The sequence below is a fragment of the Dioscorea cayenensis genome, unplaced genomic scaffold (genome assembly GCF_009730915.1).
Source record: "Dioscorea cayenensis subsp. rotundata cultivar TDr96_F1 unplaced genomic scaffold, TDr96_F1_v2_PseudoChromosome.rev07_lg8_w22 25.fasta BLBR01000323.1, whole genome shotgun sequence".
Classification (NCBI taxonomy): domain Eukaryota; kingdom Viridiplantae; phylum Streptophyta; class Magnoliopsida; order Dioscoreales; family Dioscoreaceae; genus Dioscorea; species Dioscorea cayenensis.
In genome coordinates, this window is record NW_024086714.1 from 66,292 (window position 1) to 80,142 (window position 13,851).

Below are 13,851 nucleotides of genomic sequence, written 5' to 3' on the forward strand. Positions count from 1 at the left end.
TTCCATACTATGCAAACATCATTGTCGGTGTTTAAATATCTCACTCTTCATTTAAATATACTTTTTCCTATGTAATTATCAGTGTCTTTGTTTAATATTGTTTAAGTGTTCGTGTTCTATGTTGTACAGGTTCAAATTGATTCACATGTTATGCAACCACTGTGAGCATTCAAAGGTAAAAATACTTGTTGAGGAAAGCCAAAATCTTCATGCAGGCGTGGTGTCGATGATCTTAATAGACGAAAGAGGATAGAGTCGCAAGTGTCCGAGGTCCGACTAGGCATTGTAAATGTTTGAATATTTAAATGAAACACGCTTATTTGAGTGTCAACTTATGATATTTAAATAGAGGGCATTGTAAATGTGTAAATTATCTTAAATCAAACAAACTTATTTGAGTGCCAACTTTTGATTTTTAAACAGAGACATTCTCTCTTAACGTTTTACTTAAACATTTTGTTTAAACAGAGTCAATGTTTTTCAACAGATAAACTTAGAAATCAAATAATGAAAATGATATTTAAACAACGTCGAGGGCGCATTCAATTTAAACAATAACATTAAACAGTTAAATCAAAATATTTAACGGATTACTTATGTGTTTAAACGATATCGAAACTAGTTAAACAGTGAACAAGCTGCTCAAGTGTTCTCTTGATGGAGGCTCTGTCAGTGAACACAATGTCAGTAAAAGCATTCAATTTAAACAATAACATATATTTTTAAACATTAAAATGATAATATTTAAATGGTTTACATATGTGTTTAAACGATATAAAAAAGTCATACACATTGGACCAATATTTCAAACACTAAATCACATTTGTTAAACATAAAATTTTCACATTTAAACAGAGACTTGTGGGACATCCTCCATCAGCTACTTGTGCGTCGCTTGCGCCCATGTATATCGTCCTATGGCAGGTAGGTCATCGACATCGACATAGTCAACTAACCAGTTTTGAACCGAGTAGGACATGTTTGGGAAGAGGATTATACCTATGAGGTACACCATCAGGAGCTTGACAAATTTTTCTTCTTCTCCCCTCTGCTGATGGAGGCTTTGTGTCTCTCGTAGGTTTTGGGAAAAAAAATCCATCTTGAACACAATGTCAGTGAAAGCATGCAATTTAAACGATAACATATATTTTTAAATAGTTAAATGATAATATTTAAAGGTTTTACATATGTGTTTAAACGATATAAAATGGTTTTAAACAGTGGACTAATAGTTTAAACACTAAATCACATTTGTTAAACATAGTAGTTTGACATTTAAACAGAGACTCATGATAAGGTAAGAACTTTCCTTCGAGTGATGACAATATGGAAAGCGAAGAAGAACTTTGACCCAAGGATGCCTGGCAGAAAAGAAAAGCTAAAGTGTTGGAAAGAGGAAGAAAAGTATAACCGGCGCCAGTAATGATTGTCTCTAGGGATTACCCCTTTTCGGTCACTTCAAGTGGGTCCATGTTATGAAATACCTTTTTTGCCCTTGAAAATGGTGGGAAAAATACTGCCCAATCACATCATGTCTGACATTTATGCATACAATTGTGTACTTTTTTTTGTTTGCCTTTTTGCTTGCTTTTTGTGAAACAAAGTTTAGAAGGCTGTTTACATCATCTTATTATTATTATTATTATTATTATTATTATTATTCTTTTTCTTCTTTTTCTTCTTCTTATCCTCATTTGGTTTGTTCGATTTGAGTTATGTCGTTATATTATGGAGAGTTTTTGTGGTATTGCTAGATACAACGGGGAGGGAAGAGTGCTAATGTTCACGGTGCTGACTTCTTGGGAGTCGGTGTTAGCTGAGATATGTAAGCGATGGGGTCACGGAAAACATTTAGTTTGCTCGATTTGAGTTCTACCGTTATATTATGGAGAGTTTTTGTGGTATTGCTAGATACAACGGGGAGGGAATAGTGCTAATGTTCACGGCGCTGACTTCTTGGGAGTCGGTGTTAGCTGAGATATGCAAGTGATGGGGCCTCGATGTTTTCCGTGTGAGGGTGAAGTTTATCGTACCCGATGGATATAAAACGGTTTGTCCAGTAGAAAACGATGTCGACTTCCAGTAGATGTGTCACGTGTACTCCATCTTCAAATGCACTGTAGTCAATCTTGTTGTCAAGATAGACTGTGTGCCATTGTTGAATCCTACTGAAAACAAGTTTTTCTCGTTGTAAGATTCTCCTCTGTTATGTTTATCTAGTTGTATAAGTTCATTAGTGTTTAACTTTTCTAATCTCTGTTTAAATATATTGCGTTTTCATTTAAACTTTATCTTCTTTGTTTAATTTATTTGGCATTGTGTACATATTTGTATTAACGTTTAAATTTTGATTTTATCATTTAAACATATTTTTTCTCTGCTTAAAATATTGATATTTTTAGTTTAAACTGAAGTGTTGGCAGGAATTCGGATTCTGCGAGCATGCCCGGTCAACCCCATGGCGATCCTGACGGTGTGGGATACCTTCTTTCCTTGTCAGATCATTCTGAAGTGTTGCCGTTGGATATCGGACAACGTTTTGAAGGCGTTGAACATTTCAGGGATACACTTCGAAATTTTGCAATCAAACGGAATTTTGACTTCAAATTCATAAATAACGAAAAACACCGGGTGACTGTGGAATGCGCTGCCGTTGGTTGTGAATGGCGCCTTCATGCATCAAAAGAATATAATAAAAATACTTTCAGAATTAAAACAATGAACCTGTCACACACTTACGGTGGTGGACTAGGATCGGCCTCACATCCGAAAGCGTCTAAAAAATGGGTAAGTGCTCGAGTGATTCAGAAACTCAAAGACCGGCCCTTGTACAAAGTCATCGATATTCAGAAGGACATGTTGCGGGAACATGGTGTCCACATTCCATACAAACAGGCTTGGTTGGGAAAAGTGCATGCCCGGGTGGTCCTCGACGGCAACGACATCTCTAGCTACGATTTGTTGCTTTGGTACGTAGATAAGGTGGTTGAGACAAACCTCGGCAGCATTACGATTGTGAAAAGAGACGGTGAGCGTTTTAAACGTGCATTCTTTTCTATCAGAGCATGTATTGTGGAATTCAAGAGGGCTTGCAGGCCATTGCTGTTTGTTGATGGTACCTACCTCCTTGGAAAGTATCGGGGTGCTCTAGTGGGTCCCACAGGCAAAGATAGAAACAATTGTTTCTTCCACGTCGCCTTCGGTATTGTCGACAACGAGACCGATGCCAATTGGACTTGGTTCATATCCAAGTTAGGTGATGCTTTATACGAGGAATGAGATTATCATGAGATAATTACATTCGTGTCGGACAGGTCCAATGGCTTTGTGAACGCTATTGCGAGAGTCTTCCCTTCTTCTCCACATGCATACTGTCTTTGTCACTTGGAGGCCAATTTTATGAAAGCCAATGTCAGATTTGGGAAGCCATTAAGAGAGGAGTGCTGGTCTATATACTTTCGTGTTGCGTGGGCATCCACGGCTAAAGAATTCGATGATACCGTGAATGAACTGCAGGCCACATCACCCGAAGCCCATTATTGGTTGATTAATAAATCGGATATGGCATATTGGTCGAATTATCTATTCAGAGGTGAACGTTGGGGTGAGATGTATTCAAATGTCACGGAGTCGTTCAATGCTTGGATCAAAGAAGCTTGGCATTTACCGGTGACGAAAATGATAGACTCCATAAGGTATTCGAATGTTGATTTACACTTAAAAATTAGTCTTATCCTTTAAAACATTTTAGAAATGTTCAAATATTATTGTCTGTGTTTAACTATCAATCTCATTATTTAACTTATAATAATACTATTTAACCAAATGTGTTTATGTTTAACTATCAATGTCTTTGCTTAAGCTTGTTTGAGATTTGTGTTCTACGTTGTACAAGTTCAAGTAGTTGCGCATGTTATGCAACCGTCGTGAGCAAGCGAACAAATGGGAAACCTACTTATGTCCGGACATACATTCGAAGTAGAGGTACTTGTTGAGGATAGCCGAAATCTTTGTGTTGGTCATTGTGTCGATGATCTTTATGAAGTGATTGACCAGTGCAGCAACTCTGTAGATCTTACCATCAGAACATGCTCATGTCGCAGGTGGCAAGTTTATGGTATCCCGTGCAAACACGCTTGTGCTGTAATAATGCAGACAGACACCTGGTCATTGATTTATTAGAGGCTACTTCACAGTTGACAATTACAAACTGGCGTATAAGGAAGCTATATTCAAAATACCCGACGATGACATGCCTACAGATAGAAATCGTGAACTGCGTCTATGACCGCCTGTGACAAGAAGGCAACCTGGGCGTCCTAGACGAAAAAGGATCGAGTCGCAAGTCTTTCAGGTCCGCGAATTATATTGTAGCCGCTGCCACGGCTATGGTCACAATCGCTGATCTTGCAATGAAACTGTCACCGACTAGCCATTGTAAATAAGTTGATTTTTTAACAAAGAAACTCTTATTCTTAACAGTTAACACATATATTTAAATAAAAACATTGTCAGTTTAAACAGACAATACTTATTTTAACAAGTGACTACATTATTTTAAACGGAAACACTAGTATTTAAACAATGAAATTGAAAGTTAAACAATGAAATTGTAAGTTAAACAATGAAAAAAAGTTAAAAAAAAAGAGTCAAGTATATAAGTATAGAGACTAGTAAATTTACACTAACAAAATTTGTCATGTTCTTCGAAAACATTGAATTTAAACTGGTTTACATTTGAAAACAAACAAAAACAAGGAATTCTATTAACCCGCTTTCGAAGACCGCCCTTTATCAGTGATACCGGCTGCCCTTCCCTCCTTAAGTATGCAGGAAACATACTTTAATCCCAGATAAGGGACGTCCATCTACGGTAGCCGAAGCTTCTCATCGGCGAGTAATTGCTCGATAAACCGCATGACATAGATGACGCAGTCGACACTTCCTTGTTTTTTCGTGGGGTTTCAATATCGTGAACTAGTGGGTACTTTGCGGTCGTCGACTCGCCGAACTCCATATCGATACAAATGTCGAATAGCCGTCGTGGAGGTATACAAGTTGAGATTAGAATACTGATTATTTACCAAATACTGTTAATCAAGCATAATTTATTAAAGACCTTACCATTTCTAACGCGTCTTTATCGTACTCCTCGCTTTGGCATAAAGAATAATGCCTGTATTCTTGTTTGTTATTGTCAAGGACCACAACATGGAGCTGGTCATTCATGATTATCGGAAGGATGACAATTTCAATATCATGCAAGTTGCGTGCGGCATCTCCGATCATAGCCATAGTGGTTTCGTGTGCATCGTCCTGCTTTGACATAAACAGCCATGCGGTATTGTTGTTGACGGTTGTCGGTGTTCAGCACCAGCAGTATCTTCCTTCGATGCGGGCACGACAACAGCATCAACCGGATACATATCCTTACTTGTTTCTTGTTGTTATGGGATTGTGTCTGCCTTCGATGCGGCATTGTCGGCCATTGGTTCCACCGTGACTATGATGTCGTTGACAACAGAGTCAACGATCTTCTCAACTGTGGCCACGGCAACAGCATCAACGGGAGACACAACCTTAGTTGGTTCTTGTTCTTCAGGGATTGTGTCCATCTTTGATGCCGCACTATCGGTCACCGGTTCCACCTAGTTGGGGATTTCGTTAACAACAGAGTCAACGATCTTATCAACCGTTGTAATAGCAACATTATCTATGATCTCCTCCAGCGTAACGGCTATGTCATCAACTGTAACAGCATCAGCTGCCGATGGTGCTGTTGTTGTTTCATCATCAGCCGGTGGTGGATACAGAGGCATTATTGTTTTCATTTTTTTTTGCAAGTCTCTTCAAACGTGGCCGTCTTGGAATGGCCATCCCGATGAAGTCGTCTTCGTCAAATTCCGACGCCTCGTCCGTCAATATCTTGGAGGGACGACGCAGTCGATTGTGACCGTCCTTCTAATGCCTCAACCCGAGAGATAAGCCGAAGGAACTAGGTCATCAATATCTGGCACGCCTGCATAAGAGTTGCAGTGACATCATTGCCTAGTGCCGTCGGGGGCTGCTACGGTCGGGTGGGCTGCCACGATCAGGGGGACTGTCGTTGTCGTGGTCGTGGGGGGTGTTGCAATCTGGCGCGGTAGGGGAGGGCTTCTCCGGCGTCGAGGAATGCATGTGCGTGTTGGGATGGAAGTAGGGGAACAATGTCGAGCGCGCAAGGAAGAGGTTGCCCTCTCATCTTGCCTTCGAGCAAGTGGTTCCGGAGCAATAGCATCCACCCGTCGGTTGGCCCGAACAAATATATCTTCATCAGCATTCGCCGGAACCAGCTCAGGAAACTAACATATGTAAACCAAACAATCTTAGCAAAATCATTCAGTTTAAACAATAAAAACTATATTTAAACATTATAGGATAAATGTAAATAGAGAACAAAATGTTTAAACTTTTAATAATACATTTTAAACAGTAAATAAACACAGTTAAACGCTAAATAATATGTTTAACCATTAACGACTACTGTTAAACACATTGTTCATGATTTATTACCTCTTTTCCTTCGAGAGATGACAAACTGGTTTCTATCGTCGCTTGCTTCTGGTAAGTATTTTACCCGTAGCGCAGCATTCTTAGGATCTTGCCGAAACGGACTTTCTTTCCTGTTCCGGTCAGCTCGTAAAACTAGATGTTAAGCGCGACCGAGCAACCCTTAATATACTCTGTGTTGGTCTTCTTCCCTGCGCATCTAGCTTGCACTCGAGCGGTTGCTTGTGAAATGTCCTCTATAAGCCACTTGTGCGTCGCTTGCGCCCATGCGTATCGCCCCATGGCAGTTAGATCATCAACATAATCAATGATCTAGTTCGGAACTAAGCATGAGGTATTTGGGAAGAGGATTATTCCCATGAGGTACACCATCAGGAGTTTGGCAAAATTTTCTTCTTCTCCCCTCTGTCCAATGAGTTGCTCAAGAGTGCTCTTGATGGAGTCTTTGTGTCTCTCGTAGGTTTTTGATAAATACCTCTCTTTGAAAGCTGAGCGTGTTTTCTTCTTCTGAAATGCGACTGCGTCTCCATCGCAACACAGACCAAGAACGAAGGCCACATCTTCAGGCCTGAAACACAGCAGTTTTCCCCGATCCTGAATTTATTGGTGCGGCCATCGTACCTTTGCAATAGAGAATCAAGAAGGGCCCTCTCTTGGAATATAGCTTCCAGCTCAGTAAATGTTGCAAACGGTGTCCTTCGCATGATCTCCCAGTGTCGAGGGGTTATGTGAACTTTCAATTCAGCCAAGGTCTCCACTACTGGTGTCAAGTAGCATCGCCCATTAACTAGGTTGACCCCATAATCACAAGCCTGCGACAATAACAACACATTCAGCCAGCAGTATTCACAAATGTTTAAGCGGAAATATAATGTTTTAAACGGTAACCTCTCAATTCTTAAACAGAGATATCACTTGTTAAACAGAGACAACAATTAAACGATATCCTCTCATTTATTAAACGTAAACCTCATTTGTAAAACTGCAACCATATCAAATGAAAGGGGAAACATACATTATAAACATTACACAAATCATAACAATGGAAAAAACTATTTCGATAGTGTATATAGATGAAAATGCAAAACAAAACAAAACCCTAGCCGAGAAATCGGCCTGCAGACTAGCAAAACCCCAGCCGAGAATTCCCCCTGCAGACTTCCATATCTTCCAATAAAAACAGAACCACAAAACAAAACTGAAAAATCTTTCTTTGTAACAGAATAGTTAACATAAAACTATAATCAATACCTTATATTGTAAACTGATGAAATGTCGAATACTTGCGCGGGACTTCTCGTTCGAGACACCGGTGGAAAGGGAAAAACTGAAATTACAGAGGATGTGCCGGTAGAGACAACTTCGGAAAGGAAAAAGCTGAAGACGCGAGTTGAGAAAAAACAACTATACGGCTCCAGTAAATTTGTCTCTTGGGGTGTTACCCTAAGAAAAACCCCCCACTTCCTCTCAAACCTCCGAAATGGCTGCATCCACGACTTCCTATACAAGGGCATTTTCGTCCATAAAATTTAAAAATCAATCCGTTAACCACCGTTACATGCTTTTGGGGTTTGAAAAACATAGAGTTTAAAAGGAAGGGGTTTTTAGGGATTGCAAAATTAAGGGGGTGTTTTTGGCAATATTGCAAACTTAGAGGGTTTTCAGAAGGTAAACTTGTAATTTAAATATTTTATTAAAAATAATTGTTTTACTAACTGAGGTCTCTTGCCACATGTCTATCTCAAAATCGACGGTCAAGATCGATCCCAAATCCCTCGAGACAAAACATCATCAACCCTAGAAAACCCCAACCCATCTTTCTCTTCACTTTGGATCTCCCGAACCCTAGAAAGCTTCAGCCATGGCGTCCTCGTACGACTACGAAGACGACTCCTCCTCACGCTATGCCGCCTCGGACGCCGGTTACGATCCCTCCTTCGTCCCCGATTCCGTCAAAACCTTCGTTGCCCACCTTTATCGCCACATCCGCGAGAAGAACGTCTACGAGATCCACCAGATGTACGAGGGTGGCTTCCACCGTCTCAGCGATCGCATGTTCCGCGACACTCCTTGGCCTCCCGTCGAGGCCATCGCTCCCTTTGTCGACAATGACCATGTCTTCTGCCTACTCTACCGTGAGATGTGGTTTCGTCATCTCTATGCTCGCCTCTCCCCTACTGCCCGCCAGCGGGTTGAATCCTGGGACAATTACTGTAGTCTCTTCGGCGTTGTTCTCCATGGGGTTGTGAATATGCAGCTGCCGAACCAGTGGTTGTGGGATATGGTGGATGAGTTCGTGTATCAGTTCCAATCTTATTGTCAGTATAGAGCGAAGCTTATGAACAAGACAGAGGAGGAACTCCAGTTGTTGAGACAGAATGATCAGGTATTTGCTTTCTGAGTTGTAAATGTCTCAGCTTTGATTTGTTAGTGCAGTTACATTGTGTGCTTGTATTTTTTGGAATTTTTCATATTTGGTAGTACTTTCTTATTGTTGTTTTTGTTATTGAAGTTTTAATTTTTCAATGTTGATGTTTATTTATGGTTGATGGTATTGTGTTCTGCTTAGAGTCAATGTGTTTGGTTGAAAGGTCTTTCTTCTAATCCATTAATTCGTTGAGTCTTTTCTTTAGACTTTGTCAGAATAGTTTGTGGTCTTTGATGACTCCAAGTTTCCATTTTTGCTTGAAAAGTTTTCATATAAGGGTATGACATTTTGTGCTCTAGGCAATACAATTGGGATGTGGTTTCAGGCAAACAGAAATGTGGGATGGATTTGACATTGATTGGTTCAAATAGTTTCTTTTTGTTTGTGGTGTTGGTGTTTGTTGGTAATCAGTTTAATATCAATTAAACAGTAACTTTAGTGATATATTATACAGATATGTAGCATAGTTGGGTTGAATGGCAGGAAACAATAGTTTGCTAGGTTTTGACAGAATGTAAATTACTTAAAACAGTTTATGTGCTTTGAGTGTTACCATATTTGAGTCATTATCTAGTGAGGTTTCTGTTCTCTTTTGTTCAGTGTGATGTTTATTGGAGCATTCCCTAATGCAATTCTCTACAATTTTTTGTTGAGAATTAACTAATTAACTTCTTCTATTTTGATAGATAATTTATGCGTGACACTGTCATTCTCATGGTGTCCACTTTGTTGTAGGCCTGGAATGTGTATGGTGTGCTCAATTACTTGCAAGCCCTTGTCGAGAAATCTATGATCATCCAGATCTTGGAACGTGAGAAGGAGGGTCTTGAACAGTTCACTTCTACTGATGGATATGATTATGAAGGAGGAAGCAATGTTCTGAAAATGCTTGGTTATTACAGCATGATTGGGTTACTAAGGGTTCACTGTCTTCTGGGGGATTATCACACTGGCTTGAAGTGTTTATCACCGATTGACATTAGTCAGCAAGGTGTTTACACTATTGTGATTGGAAGCCATATTAGTGCCATATATCATTATGGGTTTGCAAACCTAATGTTGAGGAGGTATGTTGACTTGTTTGGTCTTATATTTTTTTTGTGGTATGAGTGCATCACAAATGTGATTTTATCAAATTTTGTTTCTATTAGAAGTTCTTGTCTAGAGTTCAATGAAAGTTTGGGATCCATTATAGTTATTTATAACAGGTTTGGGCTTTGCAATTTAAAATTGATTAGGTGGCTAATGTTGCCCCATCCCCTGACCAAAACTATTTTCTTGACTTTTCTAAGGTTTTAACTATCACTAATGCTGTGGATTGCATTAACGCCATTATCATTTTCCTTGATTTACTGACAATGTGTGCAGATGCAGCCTGCTGACACTATTATTTTTTATTTTATTTTATTATATTTTTATTTTATTTTTTTACAACAAGATCATAGTTGGCACCATAACTCCTCAGCTGCTACATTTGTCTTAGCTTTTTTCTCATGTAACCTGTGGAAATTATGAGTATAAATAAATAGGTCAATTTCCTTTTGAATCTTTCTGTGTTTATGAGCATCTTCACTTCTTGCTGTTATGCAATTAATCAAAATCCAAGACCCAAAACCTAGAGTTGACATGGCTGTCTTGTCTCCTGGTTTGTCTTGTGTTTTCTGCTCGTTCCCTATTTTTCTGTTTTCTTGTTATGTTCTTCATTTATTTTATTTATGCTTGTACATTTGTTGTCATTAATTCTGTTTATTGTTGACAATCTTATTTAAATTATTGAGTTACCCTTGTCTCTGAATAATCTGTTTAAGGTATGTTGATGCAACTCGAGAGTTTAATAAGATCCTGCTGTATATATTGAAGTTCAAACAGTATCATGAGAAGTCTCCTCAGTTTGATCAGATCCTGAAAAAGAATGAACAGATGTATGCATTGCTGGCTATTTGTCTTTCTTTATGCCCACAAACAAAACTAATTGAGGAGAAGGTGAGTGCCCAATTGAAGGAGAAATATGGTGATAAGATGCTGAGAATGCAAAGATATGATGATGAAGCATATGCTGTGTATGATGAGCTTTTCTCATATGCATGCCCCAAATTTATTACCCCGTCAGCTCCTCTTCTGGAAGAGCCTCTTATAAACCGCAATCAGGTAGGTTCTTCCTTTTCTCTTCAATTCTTCCGATATGCACATCTATATAGTTTGTTGGAATGCTGGTGCTGTTGAACTCCTGTTGCTGTAGTGAATAAGCTTGCTGAGAAGTATCTGAGCAGCATATGATATGCATAAGATATTTTGATGCTAAGATACTTCTGGTCCATCCGTACACACTATTGTCACTTGTGTTGTGAAAATATCATATGCATCACTTCATATTGTTGTTTCATGTGCCAGTCATCAGTCACCTTGTTGTTGTAGAGGTAATGATTTTTAACACAAGCATTTGCTATTTGTTTCAATAGAAGTGTCCATCTCTTGAAGGTAATCGATTTTGAACACGCCTTAGATTCTCCAAGCAACTTCATTAATTCTTACTCATTCTGTTGGTCACTTCAATTATTCTTACATATTCTCCTGATCACTTCAATTAATCAAATACATCTGTCAAATGCTTTAAAGTTGAAAGTTGATGTGTTAACATTTATCTCGAGTTCACATTGAAGATATTCCTTGTGCAAAGTTGATTACCGACTTAGCTGTTATATTAGGATGTGAGCTTTGGATAATTATGTGCTGCAGCTTTTGTTTATTTGATAGCAGTATCAAAGTTTTTTATCGTCTGACATCATCTAGCTGATATACATAATATTGCTGGCAGGATGCTTACAGGCTGCAATTGAAATTGTTCCTCTTAGAAGTGAAGCAACAACAATTGCTTTCTGGACTGCTGGAGTTACTTGAAGCTGTACTCAACCATATCAATTGGGAAACTTTGCAGCATATATGGAATTAGATGAAGCAACCTTGAGGTCGATGTTGCATTTTCAATTTGTTAGATTTGTTGGACAAATTGTGTTTTATTATCAAGTATATGTTGCTGTTTGGAGCTTTGTCAAATGTCCTAACATCAATATACACCTGTTAATGTGTGAAAGTACTTTCTGTTGGTTTTAGTTAAATAACTACGCCAAGCTTATTGGTTGGATTATTGTTTCTTCTGTTTACAGGTCCCTCTTGAGTACGTAGTCAAGCATAAAAATGCATGCGGTCAATAATGATGGAAGTATAATCTCCAATGCTGATATAAATTTTTACATCGATGAGGTATGTTGTTGTTTTAATTTTGAGAATGTTCAATGTAGCTGCTTATTTTTTGGCTTTATTTGAAGGCCTTGATGGAAGCATGTCATGAGAATCACTTTATGACCCAAATTTCTGATATACTTATTGGTGATTCTATACTTGCTGTTACTCCCTAAACAGGACATAATACATGTAGTGGATTCTAAATCAGAGAAGCGGTATGGTGATTACTTCTTGCGCCAAATTTTGACAGTAAGTTTTGCTATTTAACTTTGCCGTTGCAGCAATCACCTGCGCATACATTTTTGTATTTGCTAATGCGTTGTCTGATAATGTTTTTCAGTTTGAGGATATCATCTCTAAACTTGATAGAGTAAAGTTCGACTAAGCCATTGCTCATATCTGGGGTGATTTACTTTTGTCATAAGTCCTGTTATGGACTTGTTAAATTTTTCAGGCAGAGCTACTCCCCACCTATGAGGGATTTATATGGGAATGTTTTTATCTTGGTCATGGATTCACTTGGGGATCATCAGAGTCGTGTTTTCTGCTTCAAGCTGACCTTTTATGTTTGATGCAATACTAGAGGTTTGATAATTTATATTAGCTGTTGTTTTGTTTCTTTTGGATTGGGATCGACAGAGCTGTGTCTCTACCGTAATTCTTCTGTCCTCTCTCTCTAATGACCATATTCCAGTCTCGGGCAACAATTCTGAATTTCGTCGTCTAATTTTGTGGGTGGGTTTGGTTTGGAAGTAGTACACCCAAGTGCCAGCTTCTCGGTAAAAAGTGGAAGTGCCACCTCGTGGTAGTGAAAAGTGAATAGTTCAGTTGGAAGTCTTTATTTTGGTGGAAAATGAAAGTGCCATTTTATTCTGGTGGAAAGTGCAGAAAGTGCTGTACTCTTTAGTGACAGTGAAAAGTTCAGTTGGACATCTTTAGTACCATCTGTTTAGTTGGATAGGGAAGTGCTAAATTACCGATTATTTTGGTTGGATGGTTTGAATTGAGGGTTCACTCCCCATTTTGATAAGGGTGAGATTATACTTTATATTGGGTTTAAAAATTTTTAGGCATGGCACTAATAAAATAAGTGTACTTATTTGTGGATTTTAACCCAATCAATACAACGGCAAACATATTACCTTTTGAAGATGTTATTAAATATAATTTTAGCTGAAAATACTATTCAAGTAGATAATTGAGGAAGTGTTATTTTATCTAAAAATAATGCAATTGCTACCTTAATAGTTAAGTGTTTCCTGCGTCAAGTTAATCAAAAGAACATGGTACTTTAGGATTATATTTATTTAACGTAGATTTCACTTTGAAATTGTCATCTTTATTTTGTCGAGAATAGTTAGGCTAGAATCTTTGAGATTAACAAATGTCTTCATATGACAACAAACTATGGAGCGCAGAACACAATGAATTGCATTAATAGGCGCAAAATGTACCTTCATTAATACACTGTTAAAAAGTTCAACATAAATAAATAAATAAATAAGATGGATTGTATAATTGAATGTGAACAACAAAAGTTTCCTTTGTACATGCAAAGGCAAAAGTGATTATAGCGCTACTCCCATCTCACGAGCAACTCCATCATCGATTGTATTGTATGGCTTAGGTTA

General features: G+C 38.4%; 1 protein-coding gene and 1 long non-coding RNA gene across 2 annotated transcripts; both read left to right on the plus strand.

The window, feature by feature from the left end:
- Nucleotides 1–8,365: 8,365 nt before the first annotated feature.
- LOC120254050 (eukaryotic translation initiation factor 3 subunit L-like) lies at nucleotides 8,366–11,927 on the plus strand. The gene is made up of 4 exons (XM_039262199.1): nucleotides 8,366–8,935; nucleotides 9,713–10,044; nucleotides 10,786–11,125; nucleotides 11,793–11,927. The coding sequence occupies exons 1-4, from the start codon at nucleotides 8,411–8,413 to the stop codon at nucleotides 11,925–11,927; spliced, it is 1,332 nt and encodes a 443-aa protein (XP_039118133.1). The 5' UTR covers nucleotides 8,366–8,410.
- A 242-nt stretch (nucleotides 11,928–12,169) lies between these two features.
- LOC120254054 lies at nucleotides 12,170–12,634 on the plus strand. The gene is made up of 3 exons (XR_005534515.1): nucleotides 12,170–12,238; nucleotides 12,398–12,469; nucleotides 12,561–12,634. It is a non-coding gene; the product is annotated as an uncharacterized LOC120254054 (long non-coding RNA).
- Nucleotides 12,635–13,851: the final 1,217 nt, after the last annotated feature.

Excerpts from the sequence above, each read along its gene's own strand:
- LOC120254050 (XM_039262199.1), top strand. The coding sequence starts at position 8,411 with ATGGCGTCCTCGTACGACTACGAAGACGACTCCTCCTCACGCTATGCC. Across the intron at positions 10,045-10,785 it reads GCAAACCTAATGTTGAGGAG|GTATGTTGATGCAACTCGAG; the intron begins GTATGTTGACTT and ends AATCTGTTTAAG. Across the intron at positions 11,126-11,792 it reads CTCTTATAAACCGCAATCAG|GATGCTTACAGGCTGCAATT; the intron begins GTAGGTTCTTCC and ends TATTGCTGGCAG.